The sequence below is a fragment of the Perna viridis genome, chromosome 2, assembly GCF_037379345.1.
Source record: "Perna viridis isolate PV_CMFRI_1.1 ecotype Kerala chromosome 2, ASM3737934v1, whole genome shotgun sequence".
NCBI lineage: Eukaryota > Metazoa > Mollusca > Bivalvia > Mytilida > Mytilidae > Perna > Perna viridis.
This window is the reverse complement of record NC_142446.1, coordinates 43746425-43764302: the sequence shown is the minus strand read 5'-3', so window position 1 is coordinate 43764302 and position 17878 is coordinate 43746425. Positions and strand designations below refer to the sequence as shown.

At 31.3% G+C, this 17878-nt stretch overlaps 2 protein-coding genes across 4 annotated transcripts in view; one reads left to right on the top strand and one right to left on the bottom strand.

The window, feature by feature from the left end:
• LOC148625240 (protein TALPID3-like) overlaps nt 1–5569 on the top strand; it is an 83338-nt gene extending 77769 nt beyond the window's left edge. For all 3 annotated transcript variants that reach the window (XM_088568646.1, XM_088568643.1, XM_088568645.1), the window contains 5 exons: nt 500–585; nt 879–1689; nt 2506–2670; nt 3324–3464; nt 3898–5569. In XM_088568646.1, coding sequence (XP_088424772.1) covers nt 500–585; nt 879–1689; nt 2506–2670; nt 3324–3464; nt 3898–4277 — 1583 coding nt within the window. In that variant the 3' untranslated portion in view covers nt 4278–5569. The remainder of the gene's footprint in view (nt 1–499; nt 586–878; nt 1690–2505; nt 2671–3323; nt 3465–3897) is intronic.
• A 2203-nt stretch (nt 5570–7772) lies between these two features.
• Nucleotides 7773–17878, bottom strand: LOC148625239 (microtubule-associated protein 1 light chain 3 gamma-like). Its single transcript, XM_088568648.1, has 4 exons — nt 17745–17878; nt 15344–15399; nt 13056–13162; nt 7773–12055 (listed from the first exon to the last, which is right to left on the bottom strand). Exons 1-4 carry the CDS (start codon nt 17806–17808, stop codon nt 11896–11898), a joined length of 387 nt encoding a protein of 128 aa, XP_088424774.1. The 5' UTR covers nt 17809–17878; the 3' UTR covers nt 7773–11895.

Below are 17878 nucleotides of genomic sequence, written 5' to 3'. Positions count from 1 at the left end.
AGCATGGGGGTGTCTCTTGCTTCATATGACCTCTGTTTTACAGAGTTACATTATGCTGGCTTTATTTCCTTGCCTGTAAAGCATATTTTAAAGAGTCCTGTCAACTTGTTGGTATTTAGGTTTACAATTAGTCTTGTATAACTCAAAGGAAAAGGTTGATTGGTGAAACAGTTTTCCTTGAAGGAGGGTTAGGGTTCCATGAAACATTATACTAATAAATATCAAGCTATTGATATTCTTTCATGGTTTCACCTACAATCCTATGGATTTATTTCTATTTGAAATTTGGAATAAATCTAAGTAGAACATGATGTTGACATATTTCTAATATAATGAAATTATGATATGTTATGAAGACTCCAGGTAAAGACATTCTAAAAGGGACAGTTTTTGGATCCTGCTTAAGTATGTACATTTAAAACCCACAGAATGAGGAATATCCTTGCAAGTTGGTATCACTCGATGCTTATATTTATAAATCATATTTTTTTTTTTATAGATCTTAGACAAAGGATAGCCAAGTCATCTAAAAACAAAGGTGACCAGAGTGTGGCTGATACACTGAGAGATACAACAGATATAATGGTATGTAATCACCAGTAACAAAGGATAATATACTGGGGTGAATGATGCATAATTTGGAAGAAATTTAACAGATAGACTATAATTTTTATTAATTTCAAATACATGGATGAACCATAAGTATTGAATGAAAACCAGTTTTTTAACTCAATGGGGGTTGTTGTCGGTATGGATACAGTTGTTCAGAAGAAAGCTGTAGTGTCTGTACCTATATTATGTTATGATGATCTTTTACTAAGTACCTGTGACTGACTTTAGATGTATGAAACAAAAACCTTTTTTTTTTTCCTTTTCAGGATGAGTCTATAGACCCTGTTAGTGAAGGAGAATTCCAGCATAAGGTCAATCTTTCTCCAGAAAAAGATCCTGTCCTCCATTTCATTGCAAGTCTTCAAAAATCTCCCCAGGTCAAACAGGGTCAGTATGAAATACCTTCCAACCACGTGTATGACATCCTCAATCATACTGGCAAAAGTATGGGAGAAATTACCATGTCACGTCAGAGTGGTGATTACAGATACAGAGACCAAACTTATCAGGGTGCATATGGTGACCAGGGATATAAGGAACCAGCTCATTATGACAGGTATGGTGACCAGCAGTACAGAGGTCATGCTGATGGTAGTTACTATAGCAACCAGGGATATCCTAGGGGATATGATAAATATCCTGGAAGGCAGTCTCCATCAAGATCAGACAGAGAAAGGAGAATGCAAGAGAGGGATAGACATTCTCCTGATCAAAGGAGACAACAAAGTAGATCCCCTGAATATAGGGAAAGGGACAGGAGATCACCAGAATATAGGGAGAGAGACAGGAGATCACCAGAATATAGGGAGAAAGACAGGAGATCACCAGAATATAGGGAAAGAGACAGGAGATCTCCAGAATATAGGGACAGAGATAGAAGATCACCAGATGATAGAGACAGGAGAATGAGATCTCCAAATCAAAGGGATGGTAGGTCACCAACACAGAGAGGAAGAACCTCTCCACAGAGATCATATGGGGATGACAGAACCAAATCTCCACAACAGAGACAGTCACAAGAGATGTACTACAGCAATGGTTTTTCACTTCAGGGAACTAGGCAGTCCTTTAATTCTGGTAGGTAAACTAAAAAAGTCTGAAAAATGACTTTTTTTTTACTGTACTGGACACTGAAAAATTCACAACGGATAATAAGTCCCATGTTGTCTCAGTTTAGAATAACTGGTTTTAACAAATGTTTTGACAGCATGTTTTTTTTTTTTGTTTTATTTTGTATGAAGTATATATTGTGTTTATATTTATTTTATGCATTTTGAATTTTAGTGGTGAAGTTAATTCTAATAATGCATTTTGAAGCCTTGATTTGCCCTTGAAAATGTTTTTCTACCAGTTTGTCTTTGGAGGATTGATATACATCAATTAGAAAAAAAGAATATTCAAAACAAAGCACAGTTTGATTACCTTTTAATCATGTCTCCAAAACAGTTTTTGGGCACATATTGTTTGACTTTTACTCAGTCATATTTATTAAAATTTCTAAAAGGCTTGCATATTGCTTGAAAATAGCATATGACATGTAGCTTAGATAATGTAATAACAGTAATTATACTTAAGGATTTTTATCTTTTTACTCACCTAGATATATCTGACTATCAAATTAAAAAAGTGACCTCGTGATTTATAAAGTGATCTATCATTTCCTCTTCCACATGAATACTCCAGAGTAAACTACATAGTTATAATACTTCGAGTCAAGTTGCAATGTATGGACCAGGTGGTTGCCCCAAAAAAATTCAGTAGACCTCAGCTACTCTACGGTCCAGAAAACATTTGGGGTGACCAACTGGTTCAAATATTACCATTTGACCCTCAGCACCAAGAACTATTTGTATAATATTGTATATATATACTTGAAATTTTTACCTTCTCTAGAAACACAAGATTCTCTACGAGGAAGTGATTTAAAGAGGAGCTCAGTGGAGTTCAATGATGTGCCACAAATACTGTCTGGCAGTGGTAAACAGAGAGGCAGGAAACAGCCATCAGGGGGAATAACTGTTACTCCTGGTGGACTGATGGCTGGTGGTAGATCACCATGTGAGTAAAGAGGAACTATTTTAAACCACACTTATTTTTTTTAGTTTCCATTTTTTTTCATCTCTTCTGAACTCCAGACCTTCAGGTTTTTATTGGTTCCATCATGCTTGATATCATAATTGAAATGTAAGTAATTTTTAAAATTGTTTGGTTATCAGCCAAACTTTCTGTTTTTATTCTCAGACTTTCTTCACTTCATACATTTGCATTGGTATTCTTGTCTAAGAAAGGGATTTTATAACTATATGGAATATCAAGGTAAACTGCAGCATTGTTTTTAAAAAAATATACAGCTATTCAAGCAAACATGTATTGGCCTTGTAATATTGATGTACTGTGCCAATAATGTTTATTATATTTATACATGGCTTGTATACAATTTTCATGACCCTCCTGTTTCTACCATCTACACACAGGTTCGTCATGACAAGGATTAAATGAAAGAAGAGATGAACATATTTGTTTTTTGTTTCATATTGTAAAGTAGTTTAAGTTAGGTAATTGCAAGTAAATTGTTACAAAAATGTATGCTCTTTTTTACTTCTGTAGATAAAATGACATGAGTTACTTTGAGTTATCCCCCTTTGACTATTCTTTTTTATGACATGATTGCAATAAAAGTACAATTAAGTCTGTATCTTTTATTATTCCAGTAAAATCAGCAATGCGTAAGTCTCCCCAGGTAATGAAGTCTGGTGGACAACCAGCCAGATCAGTCAGTAAAAGCCAACATCAGGTGGTACAAGTCAGAAGTTCTGATCAGGATATCAAGGATTCTTTAGAAGGTTCACAGAGTAAGCTGTACATTAACAATCCTTTATAATATTTGTCAAGTGTGTTGATAGCAATAACAAAAACTTTTTCTCCCTTTAGGTTCAAATTTTTAAAAAATCTTATTTTTAATTAGATTTGATGTATTTTTATTGTATTGTATCGACAAACTTGTGAAAGATATAGACAGAGATATCAGCTGTAGGTAACAGATGCTTGAAAATTCTTGAGACACACATTGCACTCTAAGCAACACACAAGATAATACATTATTTTAGGCACATGTAAATACATATTTAATTTATTGAATGTACTTTGTAAATTCACATGCTTTAAGAAGTCCTAATTGTATCATTATTTAGATTTTAATTCGACATCTGTATTGTTTTGATCAGTGCATATTAATTTTTGGAATTTCTGGCCTTGAAGAGAACTTATTATTTATTTGGGTTTCAGATTTATATGGTTATAACTCCACAGACCAGAGAAGTTCACGAGCCTACACACCTGACCAGATGAATCTTGATGCTCTTGTTCAATCTGGTTACCTAAACCAGTCCCTTACATACTCAGCTGAGTTGGGTCAGTCTGGTAACCTCTCTCAGTCAGCGGACCGTAGTAGCTACAGGGACTCACTTGAGTACCGACAAATGAGCCCAGCGAGGACAAAACGAGGTCAATCTTTGGGTTTGACTTATTCTTTTGAGGATTATGAGGATTACAAAGGAACAGATGACCTTGAGGGGTCAGGAACTTTAAAAATGTCAGTGACCTTGCCAACTATTGAAGGGTCAAATAGTGAACTCTCAGAGGTTGATATCACAGATAGGAGATGAAAAATATGTACACATAGTATTTTAGGCTGTGTTAGGTATAGTTTATTGTGTCATGTATAAGGCTGCTCTAATTGATTGGGTCAGGTCTATACTTTTCGCCCTTTGAAATTATACAATTATTTCCCACATATAGAATTTCAGCTACAGTACTTTATAAAAAAAAATAGTAACATACGTGTATTTTGATATGTTCACATTTCATACTGTTATGAATCAAACAGTAGTGGTTCTCTGAAATGACTTTTTGAAGAGAGTTTATTACTTGAATCTTGTTTTTCATGAAACCTATTTTTACACTGGCAAAATATGATATATTTCTACTGTTAATTGATTGAAAAGAAAATTTTTCAACAAATACAGGAAAATATATAGATTCTCATTCAGCTATTAGAAGTTTGAATTATTTCTTCCCTAGAAATGGTAAAATTAAGATTTTCAGCATTCAAGCTTTGGTGGATAAGTAAAAATCTAAATTTGGAGAATTTGGACAAAAAGTTTGATATCAAGAATAGGCAGAAGGAGAAAATGAAAAAATGAGAAAATGTAGAATAACAGGTAAACTCTTGTAGAAATTTAAATCCCTGCCGATGGTAATAAAGGCACATGCATTTTTTTCACAGGCTAAGAATAGAAGAAATCAGTATCAAATTCTTAGTCCTTTAGATAGCATTTTACAGTGTCATTTGTTTGAATGAATGGTACATTTAGTATTTGTTGATAAAGATCTGATCATTTTTTATGTATAAATCCGTCCTATTTCTTGCATTTTAATTGTGCTATTTTTAATGACATATGTATTTATTTGTTAGTGTATAATCTTTAACTGTATTAATTACATGGTGTACAACAAAACAACTAGTTCTAGATTTTATTTGTTTCTTTTCATTTGATTCAATTAGTCATAATTTTTTTTTAACAAAATGGTGAATGTGAAAGATCGGGAACAAATACTTATGCAATATATTGGCATTTGTTACTACTCCACATGCAGACAAGGTAGTATCTATTGAAGGATTTGCTCTGACAAAATATTCATCAATCCAACCAAAAGATAAACTGAACAATATTTACTATTAATTAAACAAAAACAAATATAATAGATTGAATGTATTTTTGTGCAAAAGTGTAAAACAAAAATAAAGATGTGCCATCTTCTGTCTAATCCTTATTTGGACTATGGTAGCTATGTTGTAATTAGTTCATAGAAAGTATGTGCTAGTTAATAGAAAATGAAATGTATTATTGAACAAGTAAAAAATAAGGAATAAATTAAACTGTGATATCTGTTTTAATATGTTGTTTCTTTTAAAATACATTTAGAGGTTCATAAAGAATTTCAATTGAAGGTGGTGTTAAATGTCAGAAATGATGCAAAAGGCTCAATAGAGCCTGAATTGCTCACCTGGTAAACCATGCTATTTTCAACTCTTTATATCATTTATTTATTTATAATCAAAATATTAGTGAAATACATAGTATATACAAATTCAGCAACTTTGGTTTCCTGGATAACAGGAAAAAACTGGAAAAAGCATCAAAAATTCATTTTTTGGGGGATACCATTTCATGAAGAGATTTTTCTGAAATTAGCACCAAAGATAGATCTTATTAACTCAGACTCCACTAAAAACTGGGAGCATGGACCAGGTACACCGGTAAGGTAAGCATTCTTCGCTTTTCTAGAAACACCTGCCGAGTTGCTCATAAAAAGTCGAATCCGTGGTAGATGAAAGAGGAAAGCAAAACTATGACATGTTGAACAAATCAGTTTTCATGGCCATAAAACTTCTGTAGTGATGACTTCAATCTTGTAGCAACATAACCCTGTTCCAGATTTTTCTTAAATTTGCACCATTAATAGATCTTTAAATATTTTTTTTTTCAATTTACATTATTCATCAATCTGTTATCATTTTCTAAATCTGGAAAAGTGGTTTTAGGTAATAAAAGGAACAATTGCCAAAAAAAAATGACACTTTTAGGTGTTGTAATTCCAAGAATAATCTAAAGATTTTTCTGAAATTTGCCCCATTGATTGATCTTGTTTTTTTTTCTAGTTGAAATGGTTAAGCTAGCTACTATACTTTTCAATAAAATTTCATAAAATGGGCAGTAACTCATAAATCTGTAATTTAATCAAGTTGAAATTTTCTGGAGAGTTAGATCTGTTCTAGACAAAGAGCAAATGAAGTCTGAGATTTTTTCTGTTATGGTAAGTCAAAAGATATCGTCAGACCCCTATGTTCTATTTATAGCCAAGACAGCCATGTTTTTCTAGATACCCTAAAGATGATTGTGGTCAAATAAGGTTTTATTGCTTCAGTAGTTTCTGAGAAGATCATTGAAAAGTTACATCTACAATGATGGACGCATAGTGATAACAAAAGCTCGCATGGCCTTTTAGGCCAAATGAGCAAAATCTCCAAAAACTGCATTTTTTTCCCTTTCAAGAACAATTTTGACCTAATGGAGATTTTTAGTAGGATCATTTCATCAGCTGAAAGTTTTTTCCTTTCTCTTATAGTTTTCAAGATATTGGCTGCGAATGGAAAAGAAAAGTAATTTTTGGCCTTTAATTCTCACAAGGAGCCGTCCAACAATTTTGACTATTGTAAAGCTCTTCAAGCTGAAGGAAGAAAGTCACATTTCTTTCTAATATCACTTATCTAGAAAATGTTGACTTGATCACGGTGAAATACAATTTTCAAAGTTAATACCCTAAGGATGCTGGTGACCAAAATTGGTAGTTACTCAGAATGGTTTCAGAGGAGAAGATTTTAAAGAAAAGTTAATGGTGGGCAACCGATGACAAAGATGGATGCCAAGTGATAACAAAGGTTTATATCACATGGCCTGGTGAGCTATAAAAGTATTGCCTTAAAGCACTGAGTTTTTTGTTTTTCTTTGAATATGGGAAATACTTTGAGGACAAATGAATAGCTTGACTAGTTCTTTACATGAGAGTGCTGGTCTTTTTTTTCTTCAGTTGCCTACACCCTTGACCTCCAAATCAAATCTAGAATATGCATTTACAAATCAAAACTAGAATATGCATCTATTCTGGTCAATAAAATTTTACCAGGGTCAGGTATATTAAAATGATCGGTTAAAAAGATTTGCATTGAAAACCAATTTACACAGGTGGAGAGTCAAATTCAATACTCTTTATGTTTTCTTAAAAAGTGAGCTCTAATTATTGAGAACAAACTGATAAAAAAATCAATTACAATATCTTAATTGTATCCTCTTCCTGTTCTGGTAATGCTTGTAAGGGTTTTAAGGACATTTTCTCAGCAACCCACTTGAAAACTGACATATACATATATAATAAGGCTTATTGATACAAAATCGATGTCACAACACCACAAGCACATCTTGGACACTTTACCAAAATTAATTGGTAAAACAAGTGAAGATGCACTTACAAGTAAATATAGAAAACAAGTCAACAATCTTTACATTGTACAACAATGAAGTGAATTAATAAGTGATAAATGATTTTTAATTGTTTATTGAAATATATAACAAGTATATAATTATGACAGAAAATAAAGATTATGAAGTGAATGTACCTTTTCGCACCAAATGACAATGTATTGTGAATGAAAATGAGCAAGAAAATCATGATGAAATTGATGAGGTAAATAAAATTACTTTAAACAAGTAGTTTATGTGCAACAAATACTAAAAAAAAATATTTGTGAACTTGCAATAAGGCACATAAAAATGCTATAGAAATAAATAGCGCAACTTTGAGCAAAGCTAAGTTTTAATACAATAATACCAAATATTTATCAATTATGTACGTAATTAGTATTGCAGCAAAGTCAGTTATTCCAAGAAGCAAAATTCCTATTACTATGACTAAGTGTGGCTTCTGATAGTTAAGGGTTCCAATAAGACACACAAAACGGCATAAAGCTGAGTTTTTTTTCTAGTTTCTATTCCACCTCATGTACATGGGAGTTACTATCAAAGTCAAAAACAGCATTAGTCTATAGCATAATGTTATTTCAAGGCTATTGTTATTAAGCAATATACCAGGCGCGGATCCAAGATTTTATATTTTGGGGGGGGTGAAAATTTACGGTGAAAATTTTCTAGGTTAAATTTTTTAAATATTCTTCTGGAATGGGTGCAATGTAGATATCTTTTGAGGTAAAATAAGTGAGAAATTAAAGTTTCAACCTAAAACCGCCTAAATCTACATCTGTCAACCCATGCTTTGCCAATTTCAGGGGCGCACGCCCATCTGAATCCACCCCTGTATACTTTGCATTGTTTAAACATATAGCACACTGCTATTCATGTTTGTTGAAACACACTACCTATAAATTTTGGAATAAAAAAGCCAAAAGAGCTATACACTACCTATGACACTGATTATTGTAAAACTAGCAAAAGTATATGTATGTACAACTTACATCACATAGTATATTCAAAGAAAAACTTTTTTAATTATAATAAGTTTATAACAGAATTTCTACTTTGTTTAAAAAATTCCCAAAAATATATATCACTATATAAAAGCTGTACTGGAAGACCAACAGATAGCAAAATTGTACAATGAAAGACAATTAGTTAGCATTTTTTACAATTATATATTCTAGCTTGCTTAATATCATATATTACATATATTTCATTCCGTGTAAAATGTGAAGCAAAATTAATAAAATATCAAACAATTTCGAAGATATCACAGATGAACTTATAGAAATGCCATTTTACAAATGAAGAGAAGCAACATATATGAAAAGAATAATATGAGACATCCCAACCAGCAAGTTGGTGCTTACATTCAGTGAGAAAAATTTGAGTATTATCCCTAAATTGCACAATCCACTAGCTGAAATTGAAAAAGAGCAAAACTGCTATTAATTCTCAATCACTGAAGAAAAAATAAAATGTAAGACAAATAGTTTCGTCTGGCATTAGAAAAGAAACCAAAATAAATATAAATAAATATTGCCCAAAAATACAGTCCTTCCAAAACAGAATTTATATCTGTTAAACCAATTTACCAGTATATTAGGACATTATTATGATGTCAATTTTTGAGTGATTTGCAGGAAACAGACCAATAACAATTAATAATGAAACATGACATCTGAAAAAAAAAACATGAAGAAAAATGAGATCGATTTTGAAATTGTTTCCCAAAAACTTTGCAGACATTGTTAAATACCTTGATATTAACACAGGTACATAATTAAATACATATTATTCATACAATAAAGTTACATATACCAAATACCATAACAACACAATGTTCATATGAAAATCATAACACAATTTTTCAAATAGAGCAACATTGCGGTATTATTGGTTAAAGTAAATGAACTCTTATTTGTGGAGATCCATCTTTTGTGGTTATTTTGGTTTATATTCACATTCCTAACAAAATTTAAAAATTCCATGAAAAACCATTCAGATATAATTAAATCCATGCATTGAAAAATGCAACAAATAATAATCTTTGATCAACCATTAAAATGGATATCCATAAATAAAAGCACCTTAACAGTATTGCTCAGTGGTGAATCCAGGGGGGGTTCAGAAAATTAAAATCTTCTAAATCCAAATTAAAAATAAGACCTATAAATGGTTCCATTCAGTCACTGCATGTAGGATCTAATAACACTCCATTCTACTTTCTGTTCTGATGACCTTTCTGATTAGCCAATCAGAATACATCTTTCATAATCTTGAAAGCATTAATCAAAGGGAAAAACCCTGAACGTAACAATTGATACGCTAATCTTAATTAGACTAGAACCCTCTCCTTTTCATGAAAGTTTTGTTAATTTTGTGCAAATTTTGAGCATATACCAGCAAATAATATCCTGGAACTGTCTCTTCAAAACATCTGGATCCATGCCTGCTGCTATAAATAATGTATCAATGATAAATGAATTTTCCCTATAAAAACACTCTTTTTATTATCATCCAAGCAAGGCAGTACTTCAAAATAAATAGAAATTACTTTACAATATCAAAATTAGAGGTAAAGGAATGTTTTGTAAACTGACTTAAAAAGAGTATTAAATTCAAAAATATTTCTTATGAATACATATGACATCATGAATGAAATTGAACTAAAGTACTGAGTGAAATAATTACATTCCCATATAAACATTTCTCACTAAACCAACCTTAGTGGACGAACAAAATCAAGATTGGCAAATGATGTTGACAAACCATGTTCCAGCTTTCCAGGAAGATCTTAGTAGATAAATAAAGTCAAGATTAGCAAATGATATTGCAACTCTGGTTTACGTTTTCCAGGAAGAACTGTTTTTTCCTCATTGGAACAGATTTATTTGATATTTGACTTCCTTCCTCCTTTTCCACAATTTAAGCAGCACTGACTAATCAACTTTATAAGGTAATTAATAGTGTAGTATTTCTGACTGGGGTTACTAAGTAATGTCATATACATGTAAATGACAAAGTAGTTTAGGGAAACAAGATACCAGCGGTAATAAAAAGAATATTTCCAATGATAAAGACTAGACACGGAAAATAAAAATTGTCATCAAACAGCAATTAGCACTATTCAAACCATCGAAAATGGCGAGGCATAAACATTCATATTTGTTGTACATTAGAACAGAATTTAGAAATTATAACAAAAACAAATGTATTGTAAACATGTTTTCAAATAAAGACCTTGTTATTTTTCTAATCAGAACAATTCCAAATAGAATACTTAGCTGTTATATTAACATGAAAATTACATTGCAACGTATAATTATAAGCTTCAAGTAGATTTTCAACAACATATACATATAATTGAGAAACAACAGTATCAGCTAAAGCATTTTAAGGAATACATGTATACGATATATACTAGTACATGTAATTTTATATACAGTAATGCAATTTCAGACACAGTGTCATTGACTACTATTTTTACATTCAGCATAGAGAACTATTGGCATCTATTTAGAAATTTTCAGTGCATTTTTGTATTATGATCGTGCTACCTTATTGCCACCTTTTTTCCCCCATATTTCACTTTAGTAATGGTAATACATTGTAATTACTTCATGCAAGTATTCATTACTGCAATTGTAACCCAGTCACATTTCTTAATGAAAAACTACCACAGTGACCCATAATATTGGCTAGTGTCCTAACACTGAACATGAATTTGAATGTCTAGATTAGATTTATGGCTACTGACAAAAAAGATGTAAAGATAATTGTACGTTATTGAAAGAAATTCTAAAAATTGTGTGATTAAAAACTACATTTAAATCAAACAGACTTTTTTCATAACAAACATCACCAAAGAAATCATGTGACCATTTGATAATTTTACAAATCAGAACTGTGTTGAAAACCAAAAATACATTTTGTAGTATGCATTTTTGTAAATAAAATAGAATTTACAGCAAAATGTTAGTTGATCTAAGTGTCTATCCAACACTGCAGAGGAAATACTTAAAGCACTATAACAACATCAAGAAAATTTTGTGGTCTTTAATCACAACCCAAGTGTAAGGCTTAAAGTGAAGGTGAATCCATTGGGTAATGTATATATCATATCTCTTCTCTCAGATCAGATTCAGCATCCATTCATCAAACTGTACATATATCACAAAATGTATATTTCTCAACCGAACATTTCTTGGGATGCGTAAGTCATATACAGGAAACCGTCTTCATCTCTATCATCTCTGTATACTTCCGCCAAAGTCATGGACATGCTTGATATACTTTTGTTGTTGATGATCAGGTAAAAGGCTTGATTGGCATTCAAAGACATTCTGTTCCTATAGTGAAAAAAAAACAAACAAATTTTAAAATATAATAGTTATGTACAACAATACCAGTTATGTTCTTTGTACAATATCAGGTTACATGTACATGTACTACCAAATTCAATGAGCCAATGAAAATAATACACAAATTTACAAGATAATAAATATACATGTAGTTCATGGATGTTTTATCATATAAAGAGCAACAGAATAAATATTTGCAAAACTTTTGTAATGTGTATACAGCATTGTTCTTTTCTGCTTCAAACAACATACATGTACATATACATGTTCATTGTAATATCTATCATTGAAAGGTATCTTCTTTATTTTTATTTTGTTTGTTGCGTTGGTTTTGGGATTTTTTGGAGAACTCTTAATATTTTGTAGTCTAGAGATAATTATGTCTTTAAAGGCTTTAAGTGTAAGTGTTTGTAAGAATCAGGCAAAATGGAAAAATCAGAAACAGGCATGTCAAAACCCCATCGATCTAACAATGTAATATCACTCAAGGATGCTTTCTCGATCTGAAAAGATCACTATTTGATCTCTGCATCAACTGGCTTTGCTCAGAAATTTTTCAACAGAATGTTAGAAAAATGAGGTTTTTGACAGAGTTATCTGCCCTTGAAATGTTAATTTTCAGTACATTTCAATGAAATTATGACTCAAAGCACCAACATGATATGGAATATACTGTCTTTTTTCCTTGATTCTGATGGTGCAAATAGTCAAATTACACTATCAAAATGATGGTTTTTTTATACCATGTTTCACCCACTGCCTGATTCTTACAGAGACTGACACTTCATTCACTTATGTAACCATAAAGGCTTTTTGGAAAAACTCGAATTTATCATCTAAAGCGGAATTAAATGAATTCAGTATATTATGTTGTAATTGAAGAAGCAACTATTTATTTGGAATACAAATTGATAAAAATGTAGATGCTTCAAGGAGTTTGAAAGGAGAAAAAGCTTAAAACTGGTCAAAACTGAAACTTGACACTAACCTTATTATAGAGGCAAATTGTGACATGGTTAACTCTTGTGGAACTAAAAACTTTGTTTTGTCTAGAAGTGGTAGCTGTTGCTCTTTGTAATATTTCTCAACAATTACCTGAAAAAAGAACATTTATGTACAAAAATTATGTATAAATAGTAAATACAGTGAATAACCACATATAAAAGGTAAAAGGGAACTTAATACAAATAAAACACAGAAAGTGAGTCAAAAGATTCAGCCTCAAAGGTCTTCGTCAGGGGCTATAAACCACAGTCGACCAAGACAATGGAGAGGAAGTGACCTTCAACCTTGATCTTTACAGCCCAGGGAAAACATACATGAACACATTCCAAGGAGATAACAAATACCATTTAAAAATACATGCATGCAATTTCATTTCAACATGTTTGAAGTACCATATACTTCAAAGTATTTTACATATTACATAATATGATGTAAAATACAAATTAGTTTTTACTTAATAAAGGAATCTGAAAATGAATAGAAAGAGCTGTCTAATAAAAACTTATTAAGATCTTGGCTTTTACAGATAAAATTAACTTCATCATATATTTCAAGCCTGGTCAGCAATGATTTTTATAGTAACTTATCATTTGAATAACAGAGATGCAATAAACATGTACATGTGCACGATTGAATTTTTTTTTTCATTTTTCAAATGCAGCCACATTGGAGTTTATATTGAACTGAAAATTACCATAAAAGACCAATTAATCAATACCAGTTCTATTTTAATAAGATGAATGATGCTTTGGCCGTTTTGTTTTTTTTCCTGATACATGTACCTTAAAGTAATATTATCAAGAGAGAAAAAGTTGAACTTTGACCAATAACCTATAATTTCTGTTAAAACCAATGTTTATATACATTTGTTCACAGATGTAATAAGCTGAAATAGGGTCGATCTGAGTTGTAGAGATATTATAACAGCTGTTGCAAGTAGTCGTATAGATTTATGCATTTACTTAATTAATGGCAAAGTATTGCGCATGTAGGAGTCTAAACATTTTGATTTGACGTCAATTTTAAGGTTGAATCTAAATATAACATTTCAACACAATGAATATCACGTAACATTTCAAGGAGTGTAAGGAAAACCTTCATATGACCATTTATTTCAAAAATGTTTCAGTTTAGGGAGGACACAAGCAGACTGCTAATAGAAGTAAATGCTTGCATGTTGTGCTCTCAAATTTGCCACTTACATTCGAAGTACCTTTTATACTAAGACTGCCCTGCCCTTTTCAAAAGATGCAGGGAACACTAACCAAACATATAGGCTGTGAAAACCAATTTGTATTGTTGCTTATAACTTGATAATACTGATCCCTGGAATTGGCATAAAAAGGCCAAACAAAATATTATTTTGGTTTCCTGTTTCATGTCAGAATAAAATAGGGTAGGTAGGTAGGGATTTTGTTTTTTTTTCCCAAATATTTTTACATTTATGAAATCTGAAGTTTAATAGTGCTTAATCATAAAATGCCCATAAAAATGTTAGGGTAGGTATTTTTGAGGAGAAAAAATAGGGACGGTAGGGAAACAGGAAACACAAATATTTCTTTTTTCAGCCTAAACCAGATTTCTGTGCAATGGTATAACATTGTAAGCTATTTCCATGGTTCCAAAAAGTTCTGATATATATATCGTACTTCTGTGTAAACCAGAATAAATATATACATGTATATTCCAAATTCTGTTTTACTAACTGGTGCCAATAAATGTACCTCAACTTACATTACAAGTTACCTACATGTATCAACAATACTAACTTTAAAAGCAAATTTTTGTTGGTTAATATCACTGAACAAGATAATAAAAGTAAAAAAAAAAAACTCAGTTGAAACCCAAAAAATATACTGTACCAAAAAAAAAAACCACAAATATATTAATAAACAAATATTCTGTAATGTACATATGTATATGTATTTGGACTATGTGTATATTTTGATTTGTTCTTTTAAAATTGAACCTGATTTTGATTGACTTACAAATATATCTTAAATAATTAATTCATTCTATTGATAGCCCACAAGGGTGGATCCGTGATTTCATGTAAGGGGCTTAAATATAATAAATGGTTTAGCAAAGCAAGGCAAGAAAATTTTTTGGGGTAAAATAATACAAAAATTATGTGAAAATTCAAGATTCAAAGCAAAAAAAATTATTCTTTCCCAATTTTAGAGGGTCATACACAGGCTGGTTACAACTCCCCTCTCCATGAATCTCAACTGGCCAACATTTAAAATGTTCCACTAGATTTATGATACTCACTGGAACTTTTGTTGGGAATTTTGTTCTAATGCCTATAACCTCTTCTTTTCTAACAGCTACAATAAATAAATACAATGTCATTAATGTATTATATTCATTAGTACATATTATTGCAAGACATTTTTGTACAATGTATATTTTATAAAAGTATTTTTTTTAATTTCTCATACAATATGTTTTCTTTGTTTTTAGGCTGTCGAATTCTACGATTTGTACTTTTCTTTTCAATCAAAGACAATGACTTCATCATAACAAAGACATTTGGCTTGGCACCATTAAGTGCCCCCCTTTTTTTACCATTGGTATATGTAATTATATCTACTTGCATGACTTTTCATATTTTGATTTGCATGGTGCTTCCTATTCAGAATTAAGTAATTTGCTGTGAAAACCTGTAGTGGTAAACACCTCCATATGAGGTATTATTTACAAGTTAGTTAAATTAAAGACCTGTTTCAAGGTTTTCAAAATAAAAAAAAATTGATTTAAGTGATACTTGTACAATACATCAAAATGTTTGAGTTTCAGATAAAACAGATCAATGATAAGCACATATATACACATACATTTTGTACATGTATACTCCCAAAGCAAACATGATCTATACATGTATATAAACATTGACAGCTAATTACATGAGATGCTAGTAGAACAAAACTTGAATGACAATTCATACAGTATATGATATATACATATATATAGAAATGTAATTCTAATGTTAACAATCATTTGTTATTACATGATACTTGTTTACATCCACTGCTTATAAATCACTTGGTCACCTCCATGCAAATCAAATGCATTTTGAGTCAATCAAGGCTTGTTAACTGGTGTAATTAGTAGAGATGGGTCTGATTACTAATTAGGTTCTTAAGAGAGCCTTTGAATTTCTACTGATGTATCATACATGTATGCAGAGGTTCAAATTAGCTTTCAAGAGTGATAAGTCCAGGACTTTTTTATATTCTGATTTAAAATCAAAGATCCACTTAAAAAAAATCAAGATCATGGATAAAATATCAACATAAGAGATTGAGGGTTCAGGATTTAGAAAAAAAGGAATTCATAGACCAGGCCTGGTTCAGAAATCATGGGCCCTGGACCTTGGGCAACAGCTACTGTAAAGTACTATTGTTTGTGGTGTATCAATTTTCGTGGTTTTTGTGGATAGGCCAAACCACAAAATATGGTTCCCAACAAAAAAGGAGATTTCCATTGATGGGTATACTGGAAAATTCAAAACCACAAATTTTCAAGAATTCTGGAAAATTCAAAACCACAAATTTTCAAGAATCCAGAAAATGTGTTTTTTTCCTATCCCATGAAAATTGGTATCCACGAATTAAAGGACTTTCACTGACCTCAGAAATTCAATTATTTTTTTGTACAATGAAATATTTAACTTATTTAAGGTTAAAGGTACATGTGCAAGTATATATAATGTACATGCATATTTGTACAATACAATAATAAGTTAGCAACACTATACATGTAAAAAGATATGGCTAATCTTTATCTGATAGTCACAATCAATTTTAAGTACATTGTACACATGAAATTACTGATTACGTGTACAGACATTTGTAAACTATACTGTTTGCAGTGTGCCGCCAATACATGAACCTGAACATGTAATAGACACAAGTTTAATTTTGTTATTTTTAGTACACAGTGTATTTGTGCGTACTAGGAGGGTCATGTACATTTATTAAACCACAATAATTTATATTGTGAACCAAAAATTTAAATACATCTACATTGTACAATGTACATTTACTAAACAAAAAGCTAAATACATGTATGTATATGAAAAAGTGAAATTGTCATAACTGTTACCTATCTACATGTAGCATATAGCCAGAAATTTTCACTAGGTTCTAATTTCTGCTATTTTATTGAGGTTCTGGGAATTGCTGAAATAAAAGCTTGTGAAATTTATGGCCAGATGTTTCCCAGTTATGTCTCATAGAACGTATCTATGGACGTGAAAAATAAAAACAGCAAACATTTGATACCCCCTATCACAGAGCCAATCACCAAGACACCAGCAAAATCTACCCTTATACAGTACTCTTACACGCATTTAGAACACTTAAATGTATGCAATGAATGAATGAAAATCAACTCATTAGAATATATATTTGCATGTTTGTAATTGTACCGTTGAAAATCATGATGTTAAATAACAAATCAAGATAACGTTCGAGAAACTGTCGATTCTAGGGCCTAACTGGGATGTTTCTGTATGGTATGAGAATGTTTAAAACTGTACACAACAAACATAACAATAAAGAATGTGTCATCGTGGTCATTGTGTGATTAAAAATCATGTGGTAAAAAGAGAAGCGTAAATACTCAAAAAGTCTTGAGTAGTGATCAAATCAAGATAATCGTAACTTACCGAAGCTTTTTCTTTGTTTAAATGTTTTCGCAACTTCAGTACTACTGCCTTTCCTTTCAGGCATGGTTAGAAAAATTAAAGGATCACGAACAAAGACAGTTCTGAGTGGTTTGTCAAAAACTTTTTTATCAACT